This window comes from Delphinus delphis, chromosome 11, assembly GCF_949987515.2.
Source record: "Delphinus delphis chromosome 11, mDelDel1.2, whole genome shotgun sequence".
NCBI classification, from domain to species: Eukaryota; Metazoa; Chordata; class Mammalia; order Artiodactyla; family Delphinidae; genus Delphinus; species Delphinus delphis.
The window spans coordinates 76066360-76083136 of record NC_082693.1 but is presented as its reverse complement, the minus strand read 5'-3'; the positions used below and the strand labels follow the sequence as shown (position 1 = coordinate 76083136).

Here is a 16777-nt window from a genome sequence, read left to right as displayed (position 1 = left end):
GAAGTTTTCCAAATTAAGTCCTGGATCAATAGCATGGGTTAGTAGTAGGGCCATTAAATCAATGTTCCCGAATTTGAGAGCTGGTGGCATAGAACAAACCACCTGGGACTAGGGGTCAGAGAAGTTAGGTTTGCATTCAAGCTTGGTTCTCATCCCCTGGGTGAGGTGGGCAATTTATCGAACCTGCTGGGATTGGCCTTCTCAGCTGTGAATAAGGCCAATGGTGTCTGATCGGTAGGGTAGTTATGAGGGAGAGATAATAATGATGGCAGTAATAATAACATGTTGATACATGCTAGCTGCTATTATTATTAGTAACTTGCACTTACTGTGTGCTGCTTGGAATATTTTATAATACTCCGACTCAATAAGGATAGCATAGGGTAGTGAGCCGGACCTCCAGGCTTTCGGTCCTGGCTCTGTCACGTTCTAACTAATTTTGTGCACATTATTTAGCTTCTCTGTGACTCAGTTTCCTCCTCTATGCAATGGAAGTGATGATAGCAGCATTTATGTCATAGACTCATCATGAGGACTGAATGAGTTAAGACACAAGCCCAGGTAAAGCTTAGAAGAACAGCGTCTGGCACAGAGTAACACACAGTCCATGTGTGCGATCATGACCTTATTTAAAAACCCAAACGGTTGATGCCACCCCTGTGGCAGTTATGGCCACCTCCTCCTTTGCCACAAAACCCTAATTTTGTTCAGGTAGCAATAAACCCAAGCCCGGGAAACCATGATTAGTCTAAGCCACACAGTAATCCCATTCCCCGTTGCCTGGTACTTGCTTTCCTACCCCTTAGAGCTAGGGGTGGCCATGTGGCCCAGTTTGGGTCTGTGAGATGCAAGAAATCCACTGGAGGAGCTTCTGGGAATAAGCTTCCTCCTTGATAAGAGGAGGCTCTTGAGGAGAACTCATTTGCCCCTCTTCCCTCACTTCCTCCCTTCGGAATCTGTGATGTGAGGCTCCCCGTGCAGAGTGGTGACAGCCATTTTTGCTTCCATGACATTCAAGATGGAGGATGAAAACCAACAGATTGGTGCAAGGGAAGGACAAAAGACCCTCAGCTCCTGAGGACACCACTGAGCTCAGACTTCCAAGCTTTAAACTTTTTACTAACAATGATGTTATGGTTTAAGCCACTGCTAATTGCCTGCAACGCAAAGCAAGTCCCTGTGTAAGAAATGAGAGTCATGGCTGGGGACATGGCACTAGACTCTAGCTTTTCCTCAGCTACAAAGGACCAGGAACCGGCCAAGCGCTTGTTCCTCTCACCCTGGAGGATCCTGGCCACGGTCAGGATTGTGTAGCCAATTACAACAGCGAGCCTGGAAGAAAATAGGAAAGAGCGGGCTTGGACCTCAAGTAAACTCGAAGGGCTGCTCTGGCTGAATGGAGATGGCTTCTTTTGTGCTGGAAACACACAGAAATGGACAGGTCCCTGTGAATGGAAAAAGGAACCCTCTGAATGGCTTCCTTTTGCTCATTTCAGCAAATGCAAACAAAAGAAAGACAGGCTCCAGAGAAACCTGCTCACAAAAGTGAAATTAATACCTGGGGAGCCAAGTAGAAAAAGGGAGAAAATAGTGCAGTCGGCCCCCTGTGTCCAGAGATTATTTTCACTCTTTTTTTTTTTGGCCTATTTTCTATCGTGCCCTTCTCTCCCTTTAGGGCATAATCACTAATGTTGCTCTCAGCCTATTCTGTCTAGTTTATTACGTGTAATTTATTTCTGAATTCAGGCCTCTGCTTGTTCCTCTGTGTGTAACAAGGTTAATGCCTTGTAATGATGCCTTTGCCAGTTCTGCATCTCGCGACAAAATCCGATCTTGATTTAGCTCTAAACCTTGTCTCCCCTTTGGGCTTTCTTGGTTCCCTCAGAGTTGTCACTCTGTGTCTCCTGCCTGCCGTGTCTAACCACACGTCCCGCCTACACTTGAGCCCGCTCTCAGAGGGAAACTTTTTTCAGTTTGAGGAAAAAGCTACCTTGTCTCAAATGATGTTTGGGCTAAAAAAGAGAGAGCCTTGGGCTTGACACACCAAAGCGGAACCAAGGCTACTGGGAAGGGGTGAGTGCTGGGTGTGTGTGTGTGAGAGAGAGTATTCAGGGAATACTGGGCACATTACAAGGGAAACAGCTTGACCTCCTTGTAGCTCCTTCATAAATCTTTCATTGACCATAAACACCCCCCAGCGTGCACTGCCCAATTCCAGGGGGCACCAGCCATGAACTCTAGGGTGTGAATGGCACGCTCTGGATTTGAGTACCACGTGGCCCCGCCCCTACCACGTGGAAGATGGCCTGACTCAGCAAGGATCACACAGCCGCTCACAGCCACGCTGCAGCTCTTATGGGAACAGCTGGAGGAAATGTGCACAAAAGTGGCCCCTCAAGTGTTGGGGAGACAGCAAAAGTCAAGTCTTTGATCGCCCAAGGTGATGAAAGGACTCCCTCATTTTGGGTTTTCTTTATGGGGCCAGGGCAAATACCAACTGGAACTTCTTACACATCGATAAAAAGCCTCTCGGGCGGTTAATTTTGTAGTCTATTCCTCTTTGGCATACACTTAAGGGAAGCAGTTTCTTCATCATTACTTACCCAGGGGCCTACTTGCAGTTAGGAAACCTCAGCAGGAGTCCTATGCCCAAGATCTGGCCCTGCTCCGTCCCTGACAGGCTGCTTGATTTGGGCAAGTCCCTGAACATCAATAACCGAATCTGTAAAATAGACCCAATAATACACACGCCCTGTCTATTAGCATTGTCGTGAGGCCCAAATGAAATCATGTGTGTGGAAATAATTGGAAAACTATCTGTATCAAGCTAGAGAATGGAAAGAACAACTATTCGCCCAAGGTAGATAGTGATTTTCTTGGCCGTTAAGGCACCTGTCGCTTTTCCTTATTCTTCTAGAGTATACCGCACTGATCGGGTTCTAGCTTTATGGCATCTGATGATCTGAAGGAAGAATTAACCTTGGGGACTCAAATGATCCAAAGGAAAAGTTCAAAGTGTGCAGGAGGAATAAAGAAGGGAAGTTTAGGGACATACCTGGGCAGCCTCTATACCAGGCAAGCATGGGGGGCGTGCAGCTGAGCCACGGGGAACATGCAAAGTGGTGAGGTCTGTATTTCACATCCTCCCACGGGCTCTTCCACCTGCTTCCCTCCCTCCAAGGCCCCAGTGTCCTCCAACCTCCCAGGCCTTCCTACTGCCAAAGTCCCACTCTCCAAGATTTATCCTTCCTTTTTCCTGCTTTGCACTCCATCCCCCATCTAAATCTCCATCCCTTCCATGTGGCTACTTTCAGTCAATTACCTACAAAAAGACAACCTGACTCGAACAAGTCACAAAAATATATGAATTGCTGGTAGTGTAAAAAAATGCATTCTGCTAGATTCTTAGAGTTGGAAGAGACACAGTTCAACCATGTTCTTCCATGAGGAAGCTACTGGCATTCTAGATGGCATATTTCTTCACTATGGGGGCTGTCCTCCATGATGCAGGACTTTTAGCATCCCTGACACCTGCCCAAGGATACCAGTAGTAGTGCCCCCCCACCATCATTTTGACTTCTGCAAAACCTCCCTCTCTCGCACTGCTAAATACCCTCTAAATAAATGGCATCCTCTTCTTTGAGAACCTGTGGAATCGCTCCCAAGATTTCAGAGTTGCTAGAAAATGATTATCTAGACATTTCTTCCCTCCAACTCTCTCCCTCCCTATCTTCCCCATCATGGTGAATGGTACCAACATCCACCCTCAGCTCCTCTCTTTCCATCAGTCCCCACACCCAATACCTGAAAAATCTCAGCTGAATTTCCCAGCAATCTTACATCTATCTTCTCCATCTCCATGGTTTCCACCCAGTCCAAGCCCCCATCATCTCACACCTGATCTACAGCAAGAGCCTCCTGGTTTCTCTCTTTCAACCTACAATCTATTCTCCATCCAGTAGCCAGAGTGATTCTTTAACGTATAAAGTAGGCCACGTTACTTCTTTGACTAAAAGTCTTCAACGGCTTTCTATCACACTTAGAATTAAACCCAAATGCTTCCCCAGGTCCTATCTGCTCTGGTCCCTGCCTACTTCTTCAAACTCATCCCTTGTCACTCTTTTCCTTCACTCTGCTTCAGCTCCCACAGTGTCTTTCTTTCAGACTCTTTAACATGTTCCCATCTTTCTGCCTCAGGGCCTTTGCATATGCTATTTCTGCTACCTCCCCTCTCTTCACACCTTGTAGGCTGTTTTTTTTTTTTAAGTCTTTCAGGTTTCAACTTCAATGTCACCTCCTCATGGACACATGACTATAGATCATCCTATCCCTATGCCAGTAGTTATTCTGAATCATAATATTCCATTTGTTTCCTTGAAAATAATTATAATTACATTGCTTTAAATTTTTTTATTTAATGTCTGTCTCCCAGTAGACTCTAAACTCTACAATAGTTTACCTTACTCTACACTCTGCAGCATATACCTCAGCATCTGGCATGTTGTTAGCTGTCAATAAACATTTATTGAATGAATGAACGAATACATGGATCAGTATTCGAATGCTTTCAGTCAATATCTCACCAGGCAACCCTGGTACATTGCTAAGTAGGTCTAATCATTACAAAGTTCTACAAAAGTTCATTACAAAATTTGTCTCTTGCAAGCACTGGGCCTTGGTTCTGCCTTGGGGAACAATACTAAACTACCCCACATCTGCTGCCATGTAGCTTGGCCTTCTCTAAATTTCACATCCATAGTTCACTGACAGTTTGCAAAAGACAGTCCCTAGGTCTTTTGCCATCTCCATCTATAGACAGTCTATAGACTCAGTGTACTTAAAATGAGGCTCTAAGTAAACAAAATACTTTAGGTATTTTCGTATCCTCTAACCAAAGTGAAGAATAATAGCACTGTTCTTGTCCCATGATTAGAACAGCATAACTTGTGAACTGTTGCATTTGGCTAACTCTTTAAAATAGAAATATTGAATAACAAAGTGGTAGCATGGAAGAGTAGAAAGAACAAGAGATTTAGGGTAAAGAAAAATGTGGGTTCAAGTTCAAGCTCTATGACTTATGAGCTGTCTCTAAGCAGTCACTTAACCTTTCTGAGGCGTCTCCACCCACCCACCTGCTCCATCCAGTCCATTTATGGAGCACTTGGCTCTTGGCCAAGTGCCTGACCTGTAAAAATCCAGGTGGGACTGAACTCCCTATTGTCAAACTAAGCCAATCAAATGAGTTTTGAAACAAAACGCAGCATCTTGTCATTGGTTTTCTGACACACACAGTAACGGAATGAGTGCTTCGAGTGGGGACCGCACTGACATCCACAGTTCCTGCAAAGAATTCCGGGAATCCATGAAACCAGATGAGAAAAAAATCCTATTTTAGCGAACTCTGACTGAAATTCAGCATTTCATTTAATTATGAATGCAGACCAGAGTCATATTAACTGAACCTGTGACTTTGTCATCAAAAGAAATCAGATACTTTCATATCATTTTATAGTTGTTGCAGGTATCTCAAAATATCGTTTGTGCTTATCGCTACTTTGAAATGATGGTAGTTACCGCTGCTAGGTCTTGCTATTTAAATGTGCTAAGATATATTACTCTATTTCAAATTGGAAAAAACATTTTGATATATCTGTAGATCAATATAATTGGTTCATTTTGCAACTCTCTCTTTTTATTTTATGTGTTTAAAACCACTGCTCTGAGGAGGGATCTACAGGCTTCCCCAGAGGTCCACAGCACAAGGGCTCCACGGGAGGGAGGGGCACAGAGATGTTGCTAAGCCCAGGAGACTGAGACTGGGTGACACCTATAACTACCAGCTGCTCTGGGCCACCTAGCCCTCCTGATGCCTCAGAGAAGGACCAGCAAGTGGAATCCAATTTCTAAGATTGCTCGCTGATGGCAAAGGAACCTCAGAAGGACGTCAGTGCAGAATAATTAGGAACAGTTGATGTGTTAGAGAATATCCTTCTCGAGTAGACTCTTCCAAGACCAGGCTGGAGGGGCAGGAGGGAAAGACCAGGAATCCGGCCTCATTGGTGAGGGAGTCACAGGGAAACTCCCCTCTCTTTAGGCTACCTGGCTTTTATTCCTCCTATAAACACAGCTCCCGGGGCTTGGGCTCCTCTTGGACGCTCTTATCTCGCCGAGCCGTAACCACATCTTCGACACTAGATGGAGAGCACCTTCCTTCCAGTTCAACAAATACTTACTGAGGGCCCACCGTGCAGTAGACGGCATTCTGGATGCCTGGGAAACACTGATGAGACGCCCCTGGCCACTCCCCTCAAGGCAGTTACAGCCCCAATGGCACCGTGTTGAGCCCAACACAGAGCCTGGCCCACGGCTGGCACTCCATAGAGGCTGACAGAGTGGATCCCCAATTCCTCACTTCCTGGCCAACCGCGTGCTTAATGGCCCTTTCTGCAGGTCCCAAAGATATCTAAAACTCGATGAAAATTAAACTAATTGGTCACCAACACCTCTCAATTCTACACCTTAAAAAGCTATTTCATTGAACCCCTCCTCTCCACCTGCACTGCCACCACCTCAGTTCAGGTCTCCAACACGCTCACGTGGATTACTGCAGCCCACGCAATCCACCTCTTTCTCTCCACGTTCCTTGCGGCCACTGCTCTAGACCAAGGCAACGTTACTTCTCACCTGGACTACTTCGAGAGCCCCCTGCCTCTGCTGGGGCCAATCTCTCATTCATGCCCCAAAGGGCAGCCATTTATTTAGGAATTCAAATCCAGTGGTGTCGCTTCCCTTCAAAGGCTCTTCTAAGCTTTCAGAAAAAAATATAAGCTCCTTCCCACTGCCCACCAGGACTACAGGATCCGCTGCCGCTTCCTTCCCCAACCTCTTTCCCCGACACTCTCCCCTCTCCACCTCCCTAACTCGACCACACTAGCCTTTGCTTCTTCAGAATGACCAAGTCATTTCCCCTTTCGAGGCCCTGCACTGCTCCTCAGTTCCCCTTGGGGACGTGTACAGCTATCCCTTCTCATCTTCCTGGTGGCAGCACAACCTCCTTAAAGAGAACTTTCCCCAACACCTCAACTAACACAGCTCTCTTACGTCCTGTTATTTCTCTCAGGGCCCCCATCTCAGCCGGGGCCTTAATTCTCTCATCTGTAAAGTGGAAGTAATGACATTACCCATCTCATAAAGTCGTGGTGAGGATTAAACGAGTTCATACTGGTAAAGTGCTGACTTAGGACAATACTTGGTATGAAGTGAGTGCTCTAGGAGTGCTAGCTATCATTTTAATATAAAAATAACCTCTTTATCTGCTGCATGTTTATTGTCTACTCTGTTGATCGTTGGTACAAATATTTCCTCACAGTGCTTGGCACATAGTAGGAACTCAAGAAGTATTTGTTGGTCCTTCTAATCAGCGGTTTTGCCTCTCATCTTGCCTCATCCATTCTTCTGAGTGATCTCTCTAGAACACAATCAGATCATGTCTGCCTAGAGCCCTGCTGCTGTCCTCCATCAGCCATGGGCCATGGCTTTCACACCCTGCTCAGCAGAGTCCCAGAAGTTCCTCTGAGATGCCACAGGGACAGGCAGGGGGTGGGGGGAGGGCGAGCTGCAGGATTCTGGGAACCTCCCCACCCCTGCTTCACCCTGAGCCCCGGCACTTGGCAACGGCCTCACCCAGAACAGCAGGTCAATGATGATTTATTAGCCTTTTTCTCATACTGAGCCTCTGGTTTAAGATTTAAAGCCCAGGTTTAGAAAGTCTGAAAACAACTGACCATCAGGATAAAATCCAGCCATCTTGGCCAGTCTTATTAAGCCCTTTGCCATCTGGCCCTGCATGCTCATTTCTGGACACTCCCCAGCCAGGGCGAGCTACCTGCGGTTCACAAGCTTATTCAACTTCCCTCTTGTGCACAAGCTGTGCCCTGTCTCTGGAACTCCCTTTCTTGCCTCTTCTACTTGGCTTTAAGCCACAGCTCCAGCATCACCTCTCTGAAGCCTCCCAGGTCCTCCCACGCTGAGTGTGACACTCCTTCTTGGGGTTTCTGCACCACCTTTTTGCTAAATCTCTCACGATCTCTTAGGGCAACGTGAAGGTTTGTTTTACTCTCACCCCTTCTGTTACAGCAGGCGTCGGTAAACCACCCGCTGTGGACCAAATCTAGCCTGCTGCCTGTTTTTCTGAACGACCCCCTGCCAAGCTAATTGTTTTTACATTTTTAGATGGTTGAAAAAAATCAAAAGAATAATATTTTATGACAAGTGAAAACTATACATGAAATTCAGATTTCTGTGTCCATAAAGTTTTACTGGAACATCCCCGTGCTTGTTCATTTATATGTTGCCTAGGGTTGCTTTCACACTTCAGTGGCAGAGTTGAGCAATGGCAACCGAGACTGTATGTGGCCTGCAAAGCCCACGATATTGACGATCTGACCTTTACAGAAAAAGTTTGCCGACTTCTGCGATAAGAACATTGGCCAGAGAGGTGGAGTGGGGACTGCTGGGGTCAAATCCCCCTCGTAACTCCTCTGAGGAGACACCACGTGTAACTATTGATTAGACAGTCAAACCCATCAACTACAGAAACAGTAAAACTTAAGTCACACTTCTATTTGGTTTTGTGATAGCATATAAATTAGTATTAATTTTCTATCTTGATGAAAATGCTAAGAAAAACTATGCGCGCAATTGATTAAAAAAAAAATCTTCCCACTACCGTGCCCTGCTCCCACAAACAAGTTAGGCCCAGGATGCCTACAGACTGTGCCCCAGCGGACTTCGGTTGTTCTCTGAGCAGCCCTCAGTGATCATCAGCTATGTGCCACCACACATTCAAGGAAGACAGAGGTAGGCCACGGAGAAGCCTGAAGGGAGGTAGAGATGATTCCATGCTGCTGTAGTCAACATGGCGATCACGGTGTGGCTCTTCCACCTTCCCATTCCAAGGCAGCCCGCCCACACGCCTACTGGGGACCACTGCATGATGGGCTTCCTTCTTCTGACTGCACCTGGGGTCAGTACCTGCCCCAAGGGCAATGAATCCCTACCCTGAACGAGGGCTCATAATCTGGAGTGAAAGGATGGGCTGGACCCCATTCTCTCTCTTTCCTGGTCATTTGAACTAAATAACAGAGAAAGCTGTTGCCAGTTGGTAGCCAATGCAGAGGGTTAAATGCTATTGAAAGGCAGAGTGGGGGGATCGGGTAAGGCTGAGGCACATTCAGGTGGAGGGGGTGAGGGGCAGATGTGTGAGGAAGCCGAGGTGGTCACTACGTAGCAGGACTGAGGGAAGCAGCCACGCTAAGTCACGTTGACGATGAAACCTTAGAATGAGCACCCATCACACTTCCTGCTGTTACACCCCTTTCCGCTGCCGGGAGTCCAGACCCCCTTCCCGCTCTGTATCAGCCCCATCCTAGCACTCCCAAATAGTCATGATAGTCATGATAGGAAATACATACACAGCAGTTACTATAGGTCAGGTAGCGTTCATACATATTAACTCATCAATCCAGACACAAATCCTATGAAACAAATAGGACCCCTACTTCTAGATGAAGAAACAAGCACAGAAAGGTTAGATAATCTGCCCAAGTTCACACAACTGGGAAGTGGCAGCTGTGGTCCCAGTCGACCTGGCTCGCGTCTGTGCAGGCAACCACTGCACAGTACTGCTTCTCCTCCTAGATCTCCATGTAATCCCACCTGTTTCCATCCACTAAATGCCCCATCCCCTTGTTTGAGCTTGCTTATGTAGATCTTTGTTTCACGCAACCAACCGTGCCTAATTAGGATTGAAACTGGTATCAGAATTGATCTTCGTAAAGACCAGATCCTTCAAGAGAATTGTGGTGTGGTGTACAGCACAGTAGAAGGCTCTAGACATCTTCCCCCGCACCCCACATCCTGGAATGAAATGCAAATAGACTGCTGTCCGAAAGGGTGAAGGAGCTAATTTAACTATGACCTATAGATTCTTGAGACTCCGACTCTAAACTCAAAAACAGTTAAGACTTCAGAAGTTTTTCTAGGTATTTCCTTTGGACGATTAGAAGAGGATAAGGAATATAAGGGTAGTGGAATTAGCTGGTTACTTTAGATGACCCTAAGTAAAGCTGCAATGAAAACAGTGGCACAAATTCTTATCCCAGGTGCCTCAGGTGGACGACAAGGGAAACTGATACCTTACAGCTGTGGTTCTAAAAGCTGAATGTATATTAGAATCACCTGGAGAGCTTGTTAAACCACAGATTGCCAGTCCCACACCCTACTCTGAGTTTCTGATTGGGGCCCAAGAGTTTGTATTTCTAGTAAGTTCCCAGGTGATGCTGAATGCTGCTGGTCCAGAGACTACGCTTGAGAACCCTACAAGTTCTTGAGGGGCTTTGTGCCCTACACCACAGAGCCCTCTCCTCTTGTCCGCTGAAAAGCACGATCACACAATTAAATTATACCACAAAAGTGGCAACCATGCTGGGTTTCTATGGTCAAAGGTAACTCCCAGATTGGCAGGACCAGAAGCCTGGTGAGCCCAATGAATGGGGATTTCAGAGGAGTGGAGGATGCCAGTTAGGCTCGGACTAGGGAAGAAAGAGGCCCCAACACATCAGACACCAAGAAAAAGACAATGGTTAAGGGAGTATGAGGTGGCCAGGTTCAGGAAAGTGTGGCTGCCAACCACAGGTAGCATCCCCAACATGATCCCCCGTTTACTAATTCAACAAGTATTTCCTAAGGTGCTATGCTAGGTACTCTGGGTTCAACAGAGAACAAAACGTTACAAGGTTCCTGACCTTCTGGGGCTTGTATTTTAACTGTGGCTGCTAATAAAGACAAGAGCGCCTGTAACCCAGACTTAACAGGTTGAGATTTCTGGATTTAGTTTATGAGCTAGTTCTTCTGTCTGAGAACAAAAGCTGGGAGCCCTCCTTTAAGGTCCTGTAAGTCTCTCTGAGGTCGTTTATAAGCCTGAATACAAAAGGTGCCAGCACTACCTAGAAATTGACCACTGAGGAACTACAACCCTCCCAAAGTCTGAATTTCAAGTGCTCAAACATGCAGACCCAGAAACCCCGTTGGCACTCAAGGATTCTCTGTTCTATTGTCTTATGCCCAGCAAACAGCTGATCCCAGAGCAGTTGCAAGGGCCTAGCAGGCTCCATGTAGGACAGGATTGACACCAGAACCCAATGTCTGTGAGGCTGGACTGTCCACGGCTGTGTGTTACAGGCCCAGATCCTCAATCCTCTACCATGTATCAGTTGTGGAAACCAACCAAAGCTCTCCAGGCCTCAATTCCTCATCATAAAATCATAAACATAAACTACAATCCTTGCCCCATAGGGTGATTATGAGAATCAACCAAAAGTAAGGCATGTGAAGTGCTTAGCACAAAGCCTGGCCATAACAGTCATCCAGCAGTAGGAGCTATGATGGCTTTTCCCTCTAAGTGGTTGTTGGGCTTTTTAAATCTCCCTTGCATATCACATGTGTGTATGGGGGTAAAATTCACCATCTAGTCCGTAGACTGCAAAGTGGCTAGACAGGATCATAACAGAAACTAAAGAAGAAATAAACATTGCAGGAAGGCTGTGGATTTTGAGGTCAATAGGGGTCACTGCTGAGTGGCCCTGGGACATCACTTCTGCATGCAGTAGCTAGAAGTGTCTTGGGTTACTGTCTGCTGGAGAGCATGTGAGTGTTTTGTGGTTGTCTGCATGACAGTTAAATTATGTCAGGCTTTGGAATTATGTGAGTGTGGAGGAAGCAGGTGTGTCCCTCCACAAGTGGTAGAATGAACTAGACGAGTCAGTCCTGTTGGCCAACACAGTAGGAAACATGCCACCCTCAGTAACTATAGAGGGGGTGACCACCACGTTTAAACCACAAGCAACCCCAGGACCCAACTATGGTGGCCAAACAATCTGGAACAATCAGACTTCAAAACTGAAAAGTGTACACACTTTTCTACCATATGCCAAGGGTAACAGGAGTTCAGAAACAAGAGGAAGTTAACTTGCACATCATTTGAAACATTCACTTTTTATGTTAACCCAAGCACATAGATATGTTATGGAATAGAATGAAAAAAAAAATCACCTTAAGTTTTAAAACACACTTCAAGGGGTACCCTCCAGCCTCAGCCCCATAGCCTAGGGGAGGTTGGTTACTGCCTCTAATTAGGGGACTTTGAAGGGAAAGTCTGAAGCACCAAAGTGGTGGAAAGAATACAGAAGTAGATATTGTGAGACCTGGGTTTACGCTGGAGGCCCTGACGCTTCCTTTGCTCTCTTGAGCAAGTTGCTTAAGTGATCAGCTTCCTCATCAGGTAAATGAGAATGTTCCTCAGAGAATCAACCTTAGACTTGATGAGGGCCTCAAAAGAAGTAATGTATGAGGAAGTGCCGGATTATTAGAGAGTGTCTACAGAATTCGGCGGCCTGGGCACGTTCACAGGCTGAAGCTCTCCCGCGATAGTTGTGAAAGGAGATTCAAAGTTGGAGGCAAGACAGACAAAGTCACGGCCCAACGTGTGAACGGCTGAGGACACACTCATTGCACAAGCATCTTGTAAATTAATCTTTAGCGGGAGAAGCTGAGGGCCAGCAAATCAGCCGACAAGAGATAAGGAGAGAACCAAGAAATGAGAAAACACAACCCAGTCACTCCTGTCACTTTCCTACCCATGGTTGACTGAAGATGGAAAATAAGAGCGAGTCATCCAGGGGTAGCGGGAGGAGGCAAGCAAATCTAGCCCCTGGTGCTTTGCTGCCTGAGGATTACCGTTAAAATGACTGTGTCTGTTCTGGAGGAACCACTGTTAGAATCTACTGAGGCTCCCTCTGGAGTGTTTCAAGTTTTGTCTATCTTAGGCACCTGTAATTCAGCATGCCTTTTCCAAAACACACTGAAAACCTGAAAATAAAACACAGAACAAATGCAACCCAATGACATCATTGTTCTGAGTGACAACCAGGGGCACACTGATCCCATAGCCCCATTAAACGGGGCTGCCACCTGCTACCGTCCTTTCACTGGCAGAATCAGTGGCACCCAGCACAGAGCACAAATATTTGTGGAAGTCTCTTACCTGCCTATTTAATAGATTAGAAAATTGTCAGCGTTTTCATCAAAACGACCGCCTTTTTTTTTTTCATTCAAAACCTCTCCTGAAATTCAATCCCACTAAGGCTTTTTAATTCATAAGAGCAGCAAGGAATTTACTTAAAGAATCATTGCAAAACTCCAAGCTCCTACCTGTGCAGCTGTGACAAGCTATTGTTTGAACCGGAGTATATTATTTAACTCGGATGACAAGCTCAGGGGGTAGAGACCCCGTCTTTCAGAATCCGCAGCTCTGAGCACGCTGGGAGCTCTCCATGAACAGCAGCAGCAAGGCGTGCTGTGGAGGGACCTACCTTAATTATTTCTTTTTCCAATTCCAGATTTTTGGCCGCAAGTGTTTATCCCTTGCTTGATTTCCAAGGGGCAGCTACCTCCCAGAAGCTCCCCGCGAAGATGGATCAACAGCTCTCTGACTTTCCCTTCCCCTCATCCCAGCGCAAGCAGGAACACCTGATCAAGCCAAAATGTGGCTTCTGAGTGAGTGCATTCAGGGTGCCTACTGGGTTTGGAAGGGAACTAAGTCCTCCAGGCCCCAGTGGGTAGAGAAAGGCGGTAAAGAGAAATGTTTTGGCTCCACACATCTACACAGCTGTCAGATGGCAAAGCTTGGACTTCCACTGTTATCACCTGCTGCGGGCCTCCGAGCTGTCTTGTCATTAACCCCGGAGACCAAGTGTGCCTAAAGCTCGACACCAAGTAATATGTAGGGGTTACTTTCAAGTCTTTCAACGGAGAGGTCGAAGGTGATGATTTTTGCCAAACTTGAACTGTTACATAATAAGGCTCTCACAAAGACAGATATTAAATGTTAAATTATACTTGTATAGCAAGACGGAGTCATTTAAGGAGCATTATGTGTTATTTATGCTTTAAAATAATTACAGCAGTAACTAAATGAAGGCATTATGCGTGTGCCCCAGTACACAGGTAGTGGGCAAGGAGGAAGAAGCAAATGACCATTCTAAGGGGCCTTGCAAGAGACCTGTTCTTTCCTTCTGGGTAATAGGGCTAATATTTGGTAAGATGTGCTCTGCGTGGCTGGGGATGGGAGTGTCTTTCCATACACTTATTAATATACCTTACAGCCAACGTCCCCTCTATGCTTACACAACAAATGTACCAACACAACACGTTTTTCCAGGTGGAGACTTCTCGCCTTCCTCTCTGACGCATTTCATATCAAAACAATGGCAACACCTGTAGCCGTTCATTTCTGCTCTCTGATTTCCGTCCAGTTATAAAGGAGGCGCTCAGCAGGCTCCCCTCTCAGGAGCCATATGCGGACTTGACGTGCCAGCAGCCTTGGAAGGAAGACGGCCACGGAGAACTGCACAATGTCTCCATAATCCCCATCAACTGAATCCTCTTGAACCGCCGCTTTATTTTCCAGTCAAAGAAATGCCCATCTCAAGAGTCAAGCTGTGGCTGCCCTGGGAACCCAGGGGAAACCTCTGCCGTTTGCCTGGGAGGGTGGTGCCTCTGAGCCGCGCGATCTAGTCAGGCAATCTGGAGCCCAGAAACTGCCTGAAGTACCCTAATACTTTCTCTTGCTCTCCCCTCTAGGGCGAGGCTTTTTACCCACAAAGCCACCTCCAGCCTGCTCAGCTTCTCCCCCCAGCTGGAGATCACAGCTCACGCTCAGCGGAGCCACAGCCCCGCCCCCTTGCACGGGGTCACGCTGAGGGTTGTGTTCCCGCAAGCCTGAGCCTCTGTTCCAGGCTAGCGCTGACCCATGTCGAACAGGCTACCAACTCCTCAGACCACATCACACGTGTTACGGGGTTGGTGGGGGGAAGATGGGGGGCACAAAGACTGGGGTGTGGCAAGTCCTTTAGGTTCTGGGGCTTCTCTGCCTAGGGCACTGTGTTTGGTAACGCCGTTGAGGGCAAGGCTCAAAGCCACACGCCCGCTAAGACCACACACCTGGGGAAGAGATTAGGGAAGGGCGGGGGAGCGGCGCGGCGAGGCTCAGACCCAAACAAGCGCCCATGTTTGGACAGAGAAGGATGGCAATGGGATGCAGCCACCAGAGTTTTGAGCCTAACTCCTACCCTCGCCACCTCCCTTCTTACACTCCCTCGGGGACCTCTGGCCGTGCTTTAGAGTAGCCCGAGGTCTCGGAGACCGTAAGACAACGGCCGTCGGGCGGCCGCCGCCGGGCTGTGTAAATCCGGGACCTGGTAAAGGTCAACCCTCTCCCTCCGGCTCTGCCTCGCCGGCGGCTCCGCAGCAGGAGCGCTCCCCGCAGCGTCACGGGGTTAGGACTTACGCAGTGGTTCTCAGCCTCGAAGTCCCAGCTGCAGGTCTTGGTGCGCGCCTGTATCTCCCTCATCCTGAAGAGGCAGAGTGCCGTGGTGGCGGGGGAGCGCCTCTCCTGGTCCCCTCCGGTGGCCGCGCTGAACACGCCCGCCCAAACGTCCAGGGCCTCCACCAGGCTGGAGGAGAGCAGCAGGCGGCGGCCGTCGGGGTGGCCGTGGCCGCAGTCGAGGGCTGCCTGGCCCTGGAACAGGACCTCGGAGCTCTTCGCGATGCGCGCCATACTGGGCCAGCCGGTGGCGGCGCCGCTCGTGTAGTTGTAGGGGTAGTAGGGGAAGTAGACGCTGCCGTTCCAGAGAAAGGCGTCCACGAAGTGCAGGCTACCCCCGCCCTCGCGCAGCTTGAGGCGTCCCGTCTCCTTCGTGGCCAGGCTGCGCCCCTCCGTGTCCTTGAGCGCGATGGCCGTTTCGCGGTCGGACGCCGCAGGGTTGCAGCGACTTGCCGTCTCGGGCTCGGGCAGCACGTAGGTGGCGGCCACCGCCAGGTACCAGCTGTTCGTGTCGCCCGCGAGGTACACCACGCCAGCCGTCGAGCCCTGCGGGTGACACGACACCACCTCGGTGCCGTTGCGCAGGGAGCTGCGGCTCAGATTACCCAGGGGTCGCACCTCGCAGGCGCCCCGGTCGAAGGTCCAGCCGGTGAGCAGCAGCCCCCCGAGGCCGGCCGCCCCCTCGCGGTAGGGCAGCAGCAGCTTGCTGAAGCTGCTCCCCGGCCGGGGCCGCGCGGGGGGCGTCAGCGAGACGGGCTCCGTGCAGTTGCCCGCTTGGTCCCGGTATAGGCGCGAGAGCCTGTGCTCCAGGCTGTAGTCCAGCTGGTCCAGGCAGCTGCCGCTCGCCACGAACACGCCGTCCTCCCGGCTCACGGCGATGGCTCCGATGGCTTGCTCCGACCGCCACACGGGCTCGTCCGCGCCCCGGCCGGGCGCCGCGAACGCCAGCAGATAGGCAAGCAAGGGCAGAGGCGCGGCGGGGCGCTGGGGGCGCGGCGGTGCCTTCCTCCGGGAGACCTCCATGGGGTTGGGGGGGCCGCCCCCGGGCAGGGCGCGCGGCGGCGACGGCGGCTCAGGCGCGCGGCGACTGAGACGCGGGCGGCGGCGGCTCCTGCGCGCGCTCGGGCTCCTGCGGCCGCCCCATCCCAGCAGCTCGCCCGGGAAGGAGAGCGGGGAGGGCGGCGCGCGGCGGGCTCGTTCCGGCAGCCTGTGCAGCAGCGGCGGCGGCGGCGGCGGCGGCAAGCCCTGCGCGCTCCGGTGCCGCTTCCTCCTCGCCCTCCTTCTCCGGAGAGTTCCTCTCTGTGCAGCGCTGGCGCTCGAGGGGAGGCGCGGAGG

The 16777-nt window shown here is 49.3% G+C and overlaps 1 protein-coding gene across 1 annotated transcript in view; it reads right to left on the bottom strand.

Annotated features, from left to right (window-relative positions):
- The window catches only part of PLXNC1 (plexin C1), a 141803-nt gene extending 125323 nt beyond the window's left edge, over window positions 1-16480 (bottom strand). The window contains exon 1 of the mRNA XM_060025382.1: window positions 15407-16480. Within this exon, the coding sequence (XP_059881365.1) occupies window positions 15407-16465 (1059 nt within the window). The 5' untranslated portion in view covers window positions 16466-16480. The remainder of the gene's footprint in view (window positions 1-15406) is intronic.
- Window positions 16481-16777: the final 297 nt, after the last annotated feature.